At 41.3% G+C, this 17,947-nt stretch overlaps 1 protein-coding gene across 2 annotated transcripts in view; it reads right to left on the bottom strand.

Moving 5' to 3' along the window:
* The window catches only part of STAG1 (STAG1 cohesin complex component), a 206,531-nt gene that overhangs the window by 109,635 nt on the left and 78,949 nt on the right, over positions 1-17,947 (bottom strand). For both annotated transcript variants that reach the window (XM_084846851.1, XM_084846852.1), the window contains exon 3: positions 4,752-4,854. In XM_084846851.1, the coding sequence (XP_084702977.1) occupies positions 4,752-4,854 (103 nt within the window). The remainder of the gene's footprint in view (positions 1-4,751; positions 4,855-17,947) is intronic.

Raw genomic sequence — 17,947 nt, 5'->3', positions numbered from 1 at the left:
AGATTTTAATACCAAAGCCTGTGTGCAATCCAGAGGGGAATACAGGCATGCTATGACTGAAGTCAAATGGGATTTAAGCACTGAACTGAACCTTTAAATGACATTTATTTTGACCAATTGCACCAAAAACGTGCCCTGTGTTGTGAGCCGTAACTGGCAAATAACATGAAAAAAATTGAGATGTATAATGGGCAAATGGATTTTATTTTGGTTTTTATTTTTCATTTTGGTTTTATACTGTAGTTTAGAACGTTTATATTATGTTTTATCATCTTCTATTTTATGGCTTTAATTGTTGTGAATTGACATAGAGCTTTGGCTATTGGGCGGTATAGGAATGTAATAAACAAACCAATAATTACACACAACTACCTATAGTGGTCTACTAGTTAGTAAAGTAATTGATACATGCTATTTTAAGGTTGTGTGGTGAACTTTTTTCAGAGTGTCGCACAATATATCTTATCTAAAAGCAGCAGTGTAAACTGAACAAAGGAGCTGTCTTCCAGAGTTCTGGCATTTTCTCATATAAATTCAACCTCCACTTCTAAGCCAAAGTAACACCACTATTGAAAAATAGTCAGTTCAAGCTGAACTAACTGTACACTGGTATTTCTTTGCAAGAGATGCTTTGAAGAATTTGAGATTGTGTTGGAATCTTAACTGTATATATTCAGACATACAACCAAACTAGTAAACTCTAGGTCATGTAACACTGTTGATTCCTGATCAGCTACTAAACACCTTTTAAAGAAGTGTCTGCTTTCTCTGCTGCTCACAAGACTGTTCTTCTTTCCTCTTTGAGAAGGAGTAGGCATTATGAGTCATGCTTTTATAATCCAGACTGCATTACTGCAATTCATTGAGAAAACAATAGAACCAGCATTTAGCACATGCTTAAACGTCTCCTGCTGAGAACCTATGGGATTTAGAAGTGCTTCACTTTGACTGGATTAACTACTAAAACAAAGATAATATGCAGCATTCAAAAGGTACAGCAAGCAGTTCCCTAACTCCACCTAGGTACAGGCTGACAAAGTATCCCAAGTCCAGCTATGGCAATTTTAATGTTAAAGCATCCCAATTTTTAAAAAAGTCAAGCCCAAACAGCAATGTTCAATCTCTGAACTACTGAGGAGGGAGAAAAGACACCTATGAAACACAGATCAAAACTCAAAACAAAACAAGGCAAAATGTGTGCTGCCTGATCCTATGCACGTTTATTATGCAGACATTAGTACTATTGAATTCAAGCAGACTTATTTCCAAGTTGCACAAGGTAAGCGTTTAAAGGGAGCCTGGATTTCTGCAGAGAATCTTAGCTGAAAAATAACTCAAATTAAAAGTTAATAGTTAACCACTGTTTTAAAAAGAAAAAGCTGACAGCATACCAAAGAGAATTCACACTCAAAAAGAGAAGTGTCACAAACCAACATTAAGAGAGCAATCCTATAGTCCCTGGGCGAGTGTTGAAAGGGGGGGGGGTCAGAAATCTGGCCTCCAACCCCCCACAGCAGGCTCAGAGAGAATCATGCCGGCTGCTTCTCTGGGGTCGGAAAATCGACCTCAGAAAGGGGGCATAGGAAGGGAGGAGACCAGAGAGGCCAGGAAACAATTTATCCTGAGCCTCCTCCAGCCTCCTTCCCTCCTCAGCCAAAGCACCCTTGCCAGATGGGCTGAAAACCTTGTCTAGTGAAAATATAGATCAGAGGATGGGGAGGCAAAGATCGCCTCTGCTGCTCCTTCTGCCTAAGAAACTTAGGAGCCTCCAAGTTCAGGGGTGATAAGTTTTGCCATATTTTATTAATGAAGTGATACCCAGACACCACAGCCCAAAGCAGCGATATAAAGTTAAGCTATTAACAATAAAAATGAGCCAACAAATAAAAACAGAAGAAAGAAGTCATTCAAGCTGAAGCCTTTGGATGTATGACAAAATTTCTATATTTAAGCTCACACTACGTAGTTTATCATACCACTTTCTGTAAAGCTAACCAAGCAATGTTTGGTGTTGTGCATGTATGCAGAACTTAATGAAATACAAGAAACATAGAGGACGAAATCACAAATTATGAGAAAAAAAATACTGTACATCGACTTTAAAAGGGGAGGGAAATCAAGCTTTTTAAAGCTAGTTTCAGACAAAGACTCAAGTTTCTCACATTACATTTTAATTGTTAATTTTAACAGGGCCACAGCGTGTACCTCTTAAAATAATTGTCTGAAGCAACTAGTTGACTACTCCACACCACCACCACATGTACACTAGGTGCACATGCAACAGGGAATTGTAAGCAATTGGTATTGGGTCTTGTGTTGGAACCGATACAGCCAGCGGTGTCAGGGATTATAGCATTGGTACAGGAGTGGGGATTGCGATCGAGGCCAGCAATCGCAGATGTTCCCATACCAATTCTGCTGCTTTTTAGAGCTTTTCTTTTTCTTAGGCTCAGAAGAAGGTATAGAAGACCATTTAGATGCTCTGGCCTTTTTTGACTACTTTTTTTTTTGCCAACAAGTGTGTCAATGACCGCCCTGGTGTGAGTAGGAACTGTCTGCTCAGAGATTCTGTCTTGAGGTAAGAGCTAGACTATGGGGCAAGGCCAGCCCTGACACCAGTATAGGCCGAAGCAAGGCAAACACACCCTTTGTGGAGCTAGGAGAAGCCTGAGCCATAATCCCCTTTGGCTGCAGTGCCCTTCTCCAGAGAATGGTGCATAGCCAATCAGAGTGATTTCTTCAGGCTTGTTTAGTAAAAGCCTGGCAGCGTGCACAGGCATTCACCTTATGCCGTTCTCCCAGGCAAAAGAAGCACAAAGAATGTCCATCCGCCGGAGGTAGTTTACTTCCACAGTGGACACAGTTCCAAAAGGGAGCCTGGAGGGCCATATGCCTGTCAGGCAATTGCAAGATTGTGAAATGAAAGAATAAAATAAAACATAGTGAAAGGAAGAAAAAACAACAGTTAAGAGAAAGAATAAAACCTCAGCAAACAACTGCAGATTTTCCACTGAATGCCAAGAAGTTCCCTAATGAGGCTACCACAATGGAGGTAGAAAGAGAACTGAGGAAATAAGCAGGAACCCACAGGGGACATGCATGTTGGGATGGTGGAGGAGGTTTCCCACCAAAATTCCTCAGCTATAGAGGTTCCCTAAACGGGCTCCGTGCAGGCGCAGAGCCCGTATGTATAATGCACAGAGACCATGAAGAAGAACTGCAGCTTACTGCTGTGTGCCTGTAGTGTACATGGGATGAAAAGAGAAAGCTAGCTGCTTCAAATATTAACATCTTAGCAGGTATGCACCATACGTCTGTTACATGTAATAGCTAAAAATGGCAAATGTAAATTAGTCTTTAGAGATCCTACCGCAAGGAAGTAGTCACAAGTTTGAAATTACATTTTAAAATAATTGTCAGCTATTTCATGAAGAAAAGCAGACTTTAAAGCAGGAATGGGCCATCTGTTTTGGCCTACAACTCCCATCGGCTATGCTAACTAGGGCTAATGGGAGTTGAAGGACAAAACATCTGGGGGGCTACAAGTTGCCCACCACTGAAAATAATCTCCTCCTTGACAGTCAAAAAAGGCTTCTCCCTCCCAGCTAGTCCAATATATGTCATTTTATACACACAAAGGTACATCCACACAATCATGCATGTTAATTTGCTCAATTTACTAATTTGAAAGTGAGCCCCCAATCTTGAAATGGACTACTGGGTATCTGAACTGTATATCTGAGACACACAGCAAGTTATTATCATGTGATCCTTTGAAATCTTTAGACTTGTAGCCATTTAATACAGAAAAGTAAACATCTCGTTGCCTGTTCAGCCTAGGTGACTATAATATTTCACTTGGGCAATCAGGAAATTTAGGATATTCCTAAAGATCACTTACTTTTTTTCTTTTGCTTTTTTTAAGAGTCTAATTTTCATGATCAGGGGAGAAGATTATAGAAGTGTAATCACACTATGTACCCTAACAGTCTCTGAGAAAAATCCACCAGGCTGCATGTGACAGGTGGATTCCCAGGTGCATTCCTGCATGGGACCAAACCCTGTCACTACCAGGGTATGGTCCCTTCTGTGGCAACACTACATTATTGAGAAGCCAAAACCTCTCTCTCAATTTGGCTTTCAAGGGCCTGGAAAACTTGCAAAGGCCCCATATGGGGAAAACTGCCAGAAAGTAGTATAAAAAGAAAGGAGATTGAAGAAAAGTGGGGATGATGAAAGCTGAGGAAATAAAAGCAGCAGAGACTGAAAGTAGCAAGAACAGGCTGGGATTCATGAGGCCCTACGTGCATAGTTGATCTAATGGATCTCTAGGAACCCTTTAACCATTTTCTAGCATCTCTGCACAGTTGAAAACTAAGACTTTTATAACATATTCCATATTACAATAATTATGCAAAATGCAATGTCCTATGTTTTTGTATCCTAAGCACTAACAATTCACCAAGCAAAAGCAAAATTTTAAATATTTTGAACTTCATATCACATTGTCATATTAATATTATATTTGCAAATATTTTACATCTGCATAGTAGCAAGCCTGCTCAAATGCTCAGAACAGTGATGCTGTGATACAACATACAGGAAATATGAATTGTTAATCCTTACAAGTTAGCTTTATGCTACAGCTTCAAATTCAGGTTAATATATAAAGAATTCTTCATGTGGAAATTAAGACAATGAGATGGAACAGTCTTAAACACATATTCAAAGAAAAAAAATAAGTGGCATACTGGAGGTCTGCCAGGACGACCACGTTTTCTTTTCCCCTTCAGTTCAGTTTCTTCCAGTTCACTACCAGCATCTGAATGTGCAGTAGTTTCATTTGTAGAATCCCTGAAGGAAAATGCCAGTTAAAATAAATTAGTAAACAAAATCAAGTACACAAAAAGCTGAATAAATATTTGTTCATAATATACAGTTGAATAAATATTTGGTCCTAATACAATATTTGGTCTACTTTTTAAACAAACCAAGGGGTTACTCCAGTTGTTTGATTGATGCATGCCATCAAGAGATGCCGATATCCTGTCACAGGAGAAAATTGAGACAGAATGGGCAGCAGGAAATCTGCAACATGCATGGGGAAGATGCAGCAGGCAACTGGATCAGCCCCTATGTTCATGATATTAAATTGCTTAGAATCTGGCCTGGAATTTTATTTGAACATTTTTAACCACATTCTTCTCTTAAGACATGGGGGAATGTCTAAAATGCTGCAACCTGATAACTTTAGCAGTCTTGCTAATGGTTTTACAGAACATGGTATAGTCACCTAAATGAAACTCAGTGTCTCAATACGAAGTGGGAGAAGCTTTCGCAACCTTCTCCCACTTCTGCCTTCATATCTTCTACAATGAAGCTCTCTATGCTTGAAGTTTGTTTTTTTCTCTACTTCATAAATAGCATGTACAGTAATATTAGCAGCCATCTCATTTTACAAAGCATCAAAAAAAGTTAGGAGTCTGTACAAGTGAGGATGGCATTCAGAAATTGCCCAGAGCAAATTGGTATAAAATCATCCAAATTACAAGAAACTGTCTTTTAACGAAGTGAAAATGGTGAAAAGATCCACAGAAAAAGCAAATTCCACAAACACACCATTGCACATGTGTGTACACACATCCCCTCTGCAGTTTGATCATGTACTAGTTCGGTCAGGGCTCTCTGTACGTGAACAAAACCACACTGAATTCCAAGCCTGGATAAAATACATTTAAGCACAGACTGAAAGTTTATTAACATTTCACACTGTAGGAAAAAACAACTATCACTATCAGAAGAATGCAGAGATGAGAAGAATCTTGTTGTTGCTTCATATGACAGTAGGTCGGAGAAAGCCCTTCAAGCATGCTGTCAACCATTACTATTGGTGCAGATTTAGAAAGCCTTGTATCAGGTCTGATTATTTGTCCGTCTAGCCTAGAACTGCCTACTGTAACTGTTAGCACATCTCCAGGGTTTCAGACAGAGATTTTTACCACCACCTGCTATGTGATTCTTTTAATTGACGCTACCAGGGACTGAATTTGGGGCCTTCTGTAGGAAAAGCAGGTGCTTTGCTACTTTGCTATGGTTCCTTTCTGTTTGTTCAAAGTGTTCCTAGCCTCCACACCAGGGGGAAGAGTTCAGTAAGGGAGGGTTGCCTGGCTGAAAAGAATAGTAAGGAGTTGCGTTTTGTAAATCACTTGGATATTTTTTCTGTTGATGGCCAGTATAGAAATGTTGCAAATAAAAATAAAATAAGTTATTAAAATAAGGAACTCCTCATAATTTCTCTTATTTGCTCAGTTTAGTGTGCAATTGTTACTACATTTACATCATTTACTTTGCTTCTGCTTCTCAGTATCACAGTTGGCTTTGAAATTTCAACTGGCTTTGTCCATACATTTTCAAGCTTATCTTCATGACTGTGGGCTAGAAAAGTTTAGGGTTTTTAAACAACTGGAAGCAGACATTCTTGTGAGGGGGAATTCAGTAGCCAATACCACATTCTCTGGATTTGCTGCAGAATCACACACATATTTATCTTCTACTGCAATATTTTCTTACAATACAGGTCCACAAGGAGGGAGGGAGATACTTCTGTGAGGATTTATATGATGACACCCAGCATTCGCTAGTTAGTAAAAGTGGTTTTCACAAATTAAGCAAATGGATAGACTGTTGCTATAAGAAGGAAATTCACAAATTATGGAAAACATACTGCTTAGAAGACATTGTGAAGCTTGGATTAATATCTCAAGGATTAGAAGAGGTATAATTTAAAAGGTATATATCAAAAGCAGGCCAATGTGTAGGCCCTTGTGTCCTGAGAACCTGACTTCTGGAACTTACAGGTCTGTCAACTTACCAGGAACTTGCCTAGTGAAGATTTTCAACTAGCATAGCAGTCTTGCAAGAGAGCAATTGCATAATCACAGGTGACACTGTATGATGATTTGAGGAGGGTTCTCTGAAGGCATCATTTGTGAGAATTCTGTTTTTCAAAAAGAACTTCGGGTTGTATCCAACTGTGTCCATCTGCTAGAATGGATAGCGTTGGCTGAACAGATTCCCCCTCTCCCCTGCAGCCCCCTGTGTACCCTCCAAATCTGCTTGAAGGCTGGGGAAACCTCTGGAGCAGGTGGGGTGTGCGTGTGGGTATAAAATGGAGAGGAAAGGGAAGTCCTGTTGCTCAAATGGAAATCTGCTTGTGGGATGTGGCCCATAAATGTTTAATTCTTTATACTATATGGCTACAAGGCAATGACTGGGTTCAGATGACAACCCATCGTGGGTGACAAGCTACGGTGGGTTGTCGTGCTGTCCAAACCCAGACCGATTCCCACAGGGTAGGTTATGCATGACTTGTTCTTGGAGTTGTTGTACCCACAATGGGCTGGCGTGTTGTCCGAACCCGAACCAGTATCAGGCAGCAAGTTACTTGGCAAAGAGTGACAGAAACACCTGCCGCTCTTCGTGATCACAGCTGAGCCACTTCAAGTGCTCCTTGCTAGTGAGCCCCTCCAACTGTGTCCAAACGGCATTTTGGAGGGGCTGTCACTGGCACCCCCTGATTCCCACCAAGTCTCCCAGTTCCCATTCTGATTGCTACCCTGGTCAGGCTAAGAGCTCCCCCCCTTTTATTTGCGCAAAACAGGACTGAAATAACTTTTTCATATTTTTCTGGCCCCAGGGATTGGGCGCAAATGTCCCTCCCTTTAAAAAATAATTTTCAATCACATTTTCGGAATTGCGCAAGTGCACAATTCCGACTGCCAGAAATATATAAAGGCTTGCCTTATCTGGAGCCTTGTACGTTTTAGCTGTCAAATACACAAGATAACAGACACGACTAGACTGTATAATAAGCTGGTCTGACAGCCTTTGACAGCTCACAAGTGGGGAGACAGGGTGTAGATCACCCGCTTAGCAAGGTTATCCCCAGGGTTTTTGGTGTTGCCCGGACCCTTGGGGGTGCCCTGCTAAGAATCCCCACTTGCCCCATTCTCCAGCAACTCTTTTTCACAGAAATGTGCACACACACCCTTTTCACCCCCAATCGCAATAACAATGTCTACTTTGAGGAGGCTGTCACTGCGGCACGGGGTTTCTGCTGCTCTTGCCAAGTGGCTCGCTCACTGATGTCTGCAACCCACGACTGGTTGGCAGTGTCAGGTTTGGATGACACATCAACCTATTGTGGGTTGAACAACCCCTACAACAAGCCATGGGTTGTCAGGATGTTTTGTTACCCACGAACAAGCCACCCTGCGGGAATCGATCCAGGTTCGCACGACACAACTTGTCACCCACAACAGGTTGTTGTGTTGTGCGAACCCAGTCTTTATCTGTGAGATATAGAAGATGGTATGCTCGACTACAACAGGATAGGCAACATACAGCCTTCACTGCCTCCTGGTACGGCCCCCACCGCTGAGCCAGTGAAGTTCACAGTAGTGATGGGACAGAAAATCACCAGTTTGCCACTGATTTTGGTGGCAAACCACTAAAGAAGCCTAAAGCGACCAAATATCTAAAATGTGGCCCTTTTAGGCTTCTGTAGCAATTTGGTGCTGAAAATCAGCGGCAAACAGCTTTCTTTTCAGTACCCCTTGGAAAGCACCCCATGGGGTTCAGGGGGAATGGCCCCCAGCTCCCCCCAAAGTTGCCCACTCCTAGAATACAACTTTCAACCTGTAAATACTTTGCTTACAGCCTTCTTGGTTAGGAGGAATGGCTCTGTTTGTCTACATCTACATTTAACAACTTGGTTGTAGCTAGATATGTGCACCAGATCATCTTCTGGTGCCAAGGGGAAACACTTCAAGCAGTTCTAGGAGCGTTATAATTACTCAGCGTTGCACAGATCTATGTAAAATACTAAAAATTGTCAACTGCCAAATGAAGGAATCTGTCTGCATTTAGTCACAGGTTACTGGTTAAAATAATTTGGTGACTACCCGGATGCACCAATATTTGACCATGCTTCTGCATTGTTAAGTGCCTTTATTTCCCCTCACCCCATATTTTTTTAATCAACTGGGATTGAAAGGTCTGAAAATCATAGGGATAGAAGAGACTCAGTGACCTCTTTCATCAAACCAAAGTAGAGCACCAAAAGCAGAGACCAAGAAAAGAACAAGTCAATAGCTTAAGAGAACCAAGCTGCAGAGGAGACAAATATCTACAGAGTTATTGGCCAAGTTTGCCAGCAAAAAGAAAACCAAAAAACACTTCACAACACTCAGGCAACAAGCACGAAGAATCATCTATTCAGCTAACCATAGGATAATATGGTCTTTGACCTCCAGTACAAATCTATACCATGGAATTCACTAATGCCTCAGAAGAAAGGGGTTAGGGCAGAACCATTCTTGACCCCAATTGTACCACATTCTTTAGAATGGTGCTTCAGTTAAGAAAAATCCTTTCTACTCAAATAGAGGGGGGAAGGACACGTATTTGTTAGAAGTGGATAAAGGTCTGCAGTGTGAAATTATGGGGGAAGTCTGGTAAAATGTTCAGTTAATTTGTATTTCAAAGAGCAGTTCTACAAAATGGCTTCTTAGTGATATTTTAACACCTTGAAAAATGTATAAAATTTCTAACACAAGTGTGAGGAATGCTGATATTGAAAGATATCTACAGGAGATTTTATCCTCATGTGACGGAAATGTGAAAGAGTTCAGAAATTTCGGGAAAAAATCAAGACAATAGAAGAAATAGCTAAAATTAAGTTAAGACCGTTGGTTTGTCCTTTATATTATATTAAATAGATGCACAAAGACACACAATCAAGATAGTGCTAAAATTTCCAGTGGCTGCAAGAATTTTCAAAACTGAAGGCTAAACCTACTAAGAGATTGCTTGTTAAAAAGATATGGGATTAATTAAATCACAGCTCTGAAAAAATAATGGGAAGTATCCAATCTTGCCTGTTTGCACACAGGGTCCACTTTCACTTTTGATGCGCACATGGCCAGCCCTGCCAATTCTCTAGCGCAAGCGTCCCCAATCATTTGGACAATGGTGATTTAGCATTTCTGAGGGCAACCCGAACTGAGTAGAAAAGACTGTTTCTGGAATGGGGCAGGTTGGCGGAGCTCCCTTATACAAGCTCTGCCAACCTGCCTCATTCCAGAAACCGCCCAGAGAGCTTTGGCTATTGGGTGGTATAGAACAAATAAATAAACAAACTAGTGTTTAGAGCCCCTGGAAGCACTGAATCGCCATTACGCAAGCAGTGGAGGCCACTCACACAACAGAATCGGTGGGACTGACGGCACACGGCCAGTCACAGTTGGATACTGCCTTATATGACAATATGCTTTTAGGAGGAACAGTAATTAGGTACGTATATCACAGTACAATATTCTATGAAGACAAGATAATCTCATGGACTGATGTGTTATTGCCTCCCTGTTAAGTTTTAAATTATAAATGGTCTGAATGTTTGTGTTTACATACTTGGGTAGTGTTTATATAAAAGAAATAGCCTTCAGAAACTATCTAACTTTACCCTGAAACTGATATGTCTTTTCGCTATGAACAGTGCAGTCTTTTTTCTGTTAAGAGTCACATTCCCTTGTGGGTAATCTGTTGGGAGCTGCATATTGTCAGTGCGCAGGGCTGAAGCCAGTGGTGGGCAGGGCCAAAGTCAAAAGTATGTGGGTCACCCCATTTCTTCTGCCACTCACTTTTCTCTCTGTCAACCCCTTTTCTCACTCTTCCACTTCCTTCCCATGCAGTGGGTTGTGAGGGAAGGGCTCTTTGGCTCTTGCCAAAGGACTGAACTGATTGCATGCAGAGGGTTTTTGACATAGCTCAGGGGGGGACATAGCTCAGTGTGATAGAGCACATGCTTTGCATGCTGAATGTCCCAAGTTCGGTCCCCGCCTTCTCCAGGAAGGGTGAGGAAAGAATCCTGCCTGAAACCCTGGAGAGCCACTGCCAGTCAGTGTCGACAATACTGGGCTAGATGGACCAATGGTCTGACTCAGTATAAGGCAGCTTCCTGTGTTCCTATGAAATTAGGCTGAGGGCAGCAAGAAATTAGGCCACATTAGGTTGCCCACCTCTGTTCAAGAAAGAGAGTGTGTAATCTGGAAGTTTACACTTCTAATACCTGATATCATCCTGTGTCCAGTTAATGGTCTGTACACAATTTAAGAGCCACATTTCTATCATCCCTTGGAAGATCAGTATATTAGAAAGTATCTTACTTAACAGACAAGGCATGTGATGTAGAGGCTTAGCCTGCCACAAAAGTCTGTATGAAAAGAAAATTATTTTCCCATAAAAACTGACAAGGTTGGCTGTGTTAGACTAATCTCATGGTAAGGGGCTAGTCAGTAATGAGAGTACATGACAGGCTCTGGGAATCTTCCACTAGAGACAAAGGACAAACTGAGGCTTTATAGAAGATTCCACCTGTACTAATCTAAATGTTAATGGGTGAGAGAAATGGACTAGATCATCAGCTGGTGACAAAAAGTCACAGTTGATAAGTAGGCCTAGTGAGAGTAGGCCTAGGTCAATAATTACCTCAGAAAAACAAATTCCAGGTTAACGTTACTGTGTATTCACAGGCTGTGTATACTGGTTGCTTTATCATCAGTTCTGGGATCTGAGGACAAATGACCTGTAATTTTGGGGGGAAGTCTGAAATCTTTTAACCTATTTTCTGTTCAATGTAATTGAAATCCACCGATCACAATCCAAATTTTGATTTTAGAAATACTAAAAAATTGATTTATTACACTCCTATTTTTGCCAAGTCCAAAATCTCCTCCTACATTCAAAGCCATTGTATAAACATCTTACCCATGATGTCATTAAAGTTCTAATTAAAGCTAAACCAAAGGCATATTATGTTAACAGTCCTGAGGTGGCAATTCTGCAAGAACTTACATCTCCTCAGTTGTGCTGTAGCAGTTATGCCAGACTGCAGTTAAACTAGACCAAAGTTAGCATACATTTAGAAGCTGATAATGGCGCCAGCACAGATTCATTTAACCACAGGGTTCCACATTTTCATTCACCATAAGCTCACCATGGCAGGTATGCTGCCACCCTCTGACAAGTCCCAGAGTCCCTTCCCACCAGAGGTGGGTTGAGGCAGTCCCCACAGATGCTCAGCGCTCCCTGTCCCCAGCTTCAAGCAATACACTCTCTTCTCAAGTGTATAGTAAGCCTACACATACTTCACCTGATCTCACAAGTGCTTAAACAACATTCTACTGGAGTTTGCTGGAGCAAGGATTAGAACCAACACATTGAATATCAATCAAACTTTCTGCTGACCCTCTTATTTCTAAATGTCCCAGAATGAACCATCTCATGGACACAAGAGCTGATCTATCCCAATACAAGAGGGGTGCAAATCCTTCAGCCGTTGGTCCTAATCCAGCTTGTGGGAAACCCTAATCCAGCCCGCAGAGCATCTTGGGGTTCCTCCAAGTGGCAGAGCTTATGCCTGAGATTGGAGATAACAGTGGGGATGCAGGACTCGCCCATGCTGGAAAGAGCCCAACACAGCCAAATCCAGCTGCCTCATAACCACACTGTTATCTATGATCTGTGATTGGAGATTACAGCAGGGGTTGCCCTGCATGCTGTGCACCAGCAGAAAAATCCCTACTATCTCCAATCTCAGATTGGCGATAATGGCGTGGGATGCGATAAGGTGGGACTCACGTGTGCTGGGAAGAGTAACAGCTTTTCCCGGCACAGGCCGAGCCCAGTTGCTCCTCATTCTGTTCCGCATTCTTGCATTATAGACCTGCCATCCAAGCTTCCTAAAAGGTTCAAATCTGTGATGATTTGATGAACCTGCCCAACAGTCTTCTGAGGCTTTGAAAAAAAAGCTACTCAAAGGATAACAGAAAGCAGGGTTATGTGCACTATAGAGCAACATCTTTATCTGAGGCAAAAAAGCAAAAGCTCACACATCCTTCTTGACACAAGCCTTACAAAGGTCAGTGGTGATGAATAATACTGCAACACTGAAAAGGATTCTTGAAAAACTACACAAAAGCCAGATGGGAGGTTCCCACTTAAAGTATAAGGGGAACATAGGAAAGAAGTGAGATGCCTACCTCGAACTCCATTTTCTTGGATACTTCATGTGCTGCAAGCACATGCTGCATCAATCACAAGATTGTATTGACTAGCATCACCCCTTAATGTGAATGACTGAAGATACTAAAAAAAAATCTGCAACGTATGCTACTGATAGCTGCAGAAAGGCAGAGTGTAAGCTATCTTGATTCAATAGCTGCATTTTTCTGATGTAGGAAAAGCATTTTTCTAGCAGAAAAAGATTTGTGTATATATTCTCCAGAGTGCTTGTTGCAGAGTGCAGCATCTTACATTCCCTCACACAGAAGAGGAATGTACCAAGCAAAACTGAAATTACATTGTAGAATACAGAATATGACCATAACTGCCAAGTTCGGTAGGAACTACAATGTACCCTGAGTAGTCATTCCTCTTCTGTCCAAAAAAACATGTTTCTAAGTTCCCATATTCTGAAGAAAAATCAGAACACATATGATGGATTTCCACTAAATGCCTAAATTGTTTCTTCAAAGCCCCTGGTTGCTATTTCACACTAGGAGAAAGTGTAATTTATTCATCTAAGCCCCTGCTTGCTCCTCCAGGACACCTCTACTGCATACTACCACACTGTTCCAGGAGGGGGAAAACCCAATTGTCAAGGGACTCAACATGTGCAGCCCAAATAATTTGCTAATAACTACATTTATTTCAATTTGTAGCATTTCCACCATCACAGCAGTATTAAAGAATAAGTGACCCCTGTATCTCAAATGTTTGCAATCCTGAAGAGCAGATCTAAACGTACATATACCCCCTTTGCTAATACGTCTTTCTTATTCACTAATGGGCTGACATATATTCCGCACATTCACATTTTGCTCACATTATATTCACATTATATCCTGGATATAAAGACCATGAAATTAAGCAATTTTGGGAGGAACATCAGGTTTCTAACCATTACCAGTTAGCATTAAGTGTTTGTATATTTATATCCTTCATAATCGTTTTGGAGTCTCAGTCTTGCACCACTGGGTTCTAGGAATCTCACAGAATTCTCTTCTAAGATGTCTATCTAGTACAGGTAGGGAAACCCACAAGCTGATGGGCATGATACATGCAATGAATTTTACTAAACAATACAACCAATGGGATGGAAAACTCACCATGTCAAGGCCAATCCTGCTGGCAAGTATATCTGGCAGGCTATGCAGTCAGAGAGAACAAGTAGTCCTAAGGATATCCTAGGAACAGGGCAAACTGAAATGTTGCATCCATGTGATGCTAAGATACCTTTAGAACAGGCTTGCAGACATATTGTCCTGGGCACCCAAGCAAGTGAATGGCAGATGCAGGTGGCAGATGCATCTGCCCTCCAATTGGGAAGCACACCCCTGCTCTCTTTATGGGTCATGTTATCATAACATTATCACTACATGCTTATGTTATCACTACAACCATAGCTCTCTCTTTTAGCCTTGAAGAGCTAACATAATTTTTAAGCTAGAAAAAGCAGAGCTCCAAAATCTGTTCAAGAAAGGTCTCAGAATAAATATCTGAGGGCTACTCCCTCATCCCTGAGTAGCCACTGCATGTAACTACACACTTTGAATTAAGGTACAAGGGTTTGTATTGAGCACTGGTAATCTTGCTACTATGCCAGAAGAATTTGCAGACTTATTTCTTATGACTATTTGTCTGACATTCTAAAATGTTATGGTCAGGATCCCAACAGTCAAACAACTAGTCTCATGCTCGGGGGGGGGGGGGGGGCTTTGCACTTGTGCTGTTTAATCAGCAGTCCCACATGGCTACCCACTCTTGAAACTGAACAGTTTTCACAGCATTTTTTGATATGGCAAGGTGGTCTGCTGCTGTTCAAAGGAAAATACTGAAACATCATAGGTCATGGGCACAAGTAGCACTTTTATTTAATCCGAGGATGCACAGCATCACAAAACAACAATGCCAAGTTGGCCATACTGGCTTTGTCATGTTAAAAAGGCCCAGAACATCAAAATTTCAGTGTCTTTGCTTTTTCCAAGGCACTATAATGCTGAAGATTTTGACCTATTTATACTAACACAGCTATTGTGTATTGTTCTTGCAAGTCCAAAGCTGTTCGTAAAAGATTTTCAGAACATAATTTGTATTTACTGCTTACATATTTCTAGTGCTGTGGGTTTTCCAGAAAATTTTGAACTGGAAAATTTACTTATGAAAATCAGGCTAATTTGCATTGGGTGATGTTCTGATGGTTTAGAGAGTGGTCGAACTTAGTCTGTTTATTTTATTTTACTTATATTTAGTAAACTTTTTTTTTTAATTGTCCTAATATACCACAAGCATTTGACTTGAAATATCTGAGGGGAAAAATTAAAGCATACTTAATGTGATTTCAATGTTATATTATGTAGACATTTTTATTGGAATACTTGTAAAAGTTTAAGAAAGGGGTGGGGAACCTCTTTCAGTCCGAGGGGCAAATTAAATTTCAGAGAAACTTGGGGGCACATTCCAGTGGTGGTCAGAGCCAAAGGCAAAGGGGGTGGAGCAAAATCAAAAAAGGTGGGACCAAAATTACAAAAAAAGAACATCATATTGTAACTTAAAGCACTAACTAAGCCTTAGGAGAGGCATTTCAATTTTTTAGAATGGGGGGGGGAAGACAGCACAAAAGGCAGGAAACCATCAAACAGTAGGTGGTTGGAGAAAAGGGACTTGGGCTAGGGGAAGGGGCGTGGCCTTCTGGGGAAGTCTAGAGGGCTGGATTTGGCCCATAGGCCTGAGGTCCCCATGCCTAGTTTAAGACAATAGTGTGTACTTCCCTTGCATAGTTTGAATTTAAGAAAAAAAAACAAAGATACTGAAAACTGTTGACACACTAATAAATTGTAGCAACCCAGGGAACCGTGCATGATATGCTGACAATTACTCATCTGTTTCAACAGAGTTCAACTCTCTTCCACCAAGTTTGTTGGGGCACCTTCAGTTTTGTTGTCACTACCTATTTGTTGTATTACACACTAAGGCATATATTTATTTCATTGACAAAGACATAAACGTATTCTCTCACTTGCTTGTTAAGGATAATTGCCTGAAATCTGAAACTGTCAAGCTTGCCTAATATTCTATTTGCAATTGGCATCCATTCATTGTTACTAATGAACTTGTAAAATGGAAAATTTTCCTCAGAAAAATAAAGCACTGGGAAAATTTTCTTGGGAGTATTTTCCACCTCACATCATTGCATGTTTCCTTTGAAGTGGGCAATGTCCCTGAGAGTCAAGATACCTAGGGTAAGAATGATAAACTGGTTAAAGCTGAGAAAGATGAGGTCAGGGACAATGGAAAAATTGAGAAAAAAAAATTCTTTACACATAGGTTTTTTTCTTCTACTGTTTTGAATTGAAAGAATAGATGTTTGGGGGGAAATGTTTTAAAACTAGCAAGCAATATTTCTGAGGAGCATAGGAAGCTGCCTTATTCAGAGTTGGACCACTGGTCCAGTTTTTTTCTGCACTGCTAGAGGATTCTCCAGGGTTTCAGATAGGAGTCTTTCTCAGCTCTAACTGGAAATGCCAGGGATTGAACCTGGAACATTTTGCAGCAAAGCATGTGCTCTGTCACTAAGCTATGACCTTTACCCTTCTTTCAGAATAGTAAGTAAAGTATTTAAAATCCCTAGATCCAAGATTTAAAAATCGTAATATTGGTGATTATAGTGTTGCTAGTACAGTGGCCTCAACATTTTCTATCACCACACTTACCACTGCGACTGTGCTGCCACAGCTGGCAAGTGTGACAAGCGACCATTCTTGCTCACAATGTTGGAGCTGAAGAGGTGGGCAGGAATTGTCCTGGCAGTTGTGCAGTGATCCCCTCCCATCCCCATCTCCAAGACTGGGAGGAAGACTTGTTCTGCTATTTCATTGGTGAGCCATCTAGCATGTCTTGCCTCAGAGCAAGCCAGTAAGCTCCTTGCTGGCCTCTCACAGAAAAGGCCTACAGAAGGCTTCCCTAGCCACTCGGAAGCAAGCCACACCCAGCACACTTCACCTTCAAGAACCTGTGCCAGCACACTCCCCACCAGCCTTTTCCACAGGAGAGGCCAGTGTAGGTGACCCTGACCACCTGGAGGCATGGAGTACAGCACCCCCTACCTACAAGCAAAATGTTATACACACCCTTCCTGACTTCCACAGGAGAGGCCAGCAGGGGGCTTTCTTGGCTGCTTCTGAGTGGCTGCTTGGTGTCTCCATCAAGCAGCAGTCAAGCAAGGACTTTGGGGGGCTGGTGTGGCTGCTGCTTGGATAGAGATGCTCAAGGAGTCTCCACCCAGCAGCCACTGCCAAGCCAGCATGCTCTCCACCATCTTTTACTACAAAAAAAGGTGCAGGGTGTGTGTCCTTGGAGGGCAAGGATTAGGAACCTAACAATCAGAATTTCTGGCTTGGCTAGCAAATTTATTTAATTGAGAGACATCCTTGTCCTTTACACTCCTACCCTCACCCTTCAGTCATTAGGGGAGGCCTTTCTGATCCCACTGGATTCATCTGGCAGTCACTCAAAAAGGGCATTTACTGTAGTTGCCCCTGCCCTTTGGAATACTCTGCCCCTGGAATTAAGACATGTGGCAACACTTGTGCATGCTAACAACTCTTTTTCACCCAAGCTTTTCCAGATTAATTTTGTCAATCAAGTATACTGCTGGTTACTCTTTTAGATACGTATATGGATGTTTTATTATCTTTATATTGTATTTTATTGCATTTGCAATTGTGTTTTTGTAACGTACATTGCTTTGGCAGATTTCTTTGTTAAGCAGTATATAAATTTATTTATTTTTAAAATTAAGTTTCAGGTCCTGGCTACTACATTTGTT

This window comes from Heloderma suspectum, chromosome 3 (genome assembly GCF_057233095.1).
Source record: "Heloderma suspectum isolate Gila_16-S chromosome 3, 16-S_ref, whole genome shotgun sequence".
NCBI classification, from domain to species: domain Eukaryota; kingdom Metazoa; phylum Chordata; class Lepidosauria; order Squamata; family Helodermatidae; genus Heloderma; species Heloderma suspectum.
The sequence above is the reverse complement of the archived record's forward strand: the minus strand, read 5'-3'. Positions and strand labels throughout refer to the sequence as shown.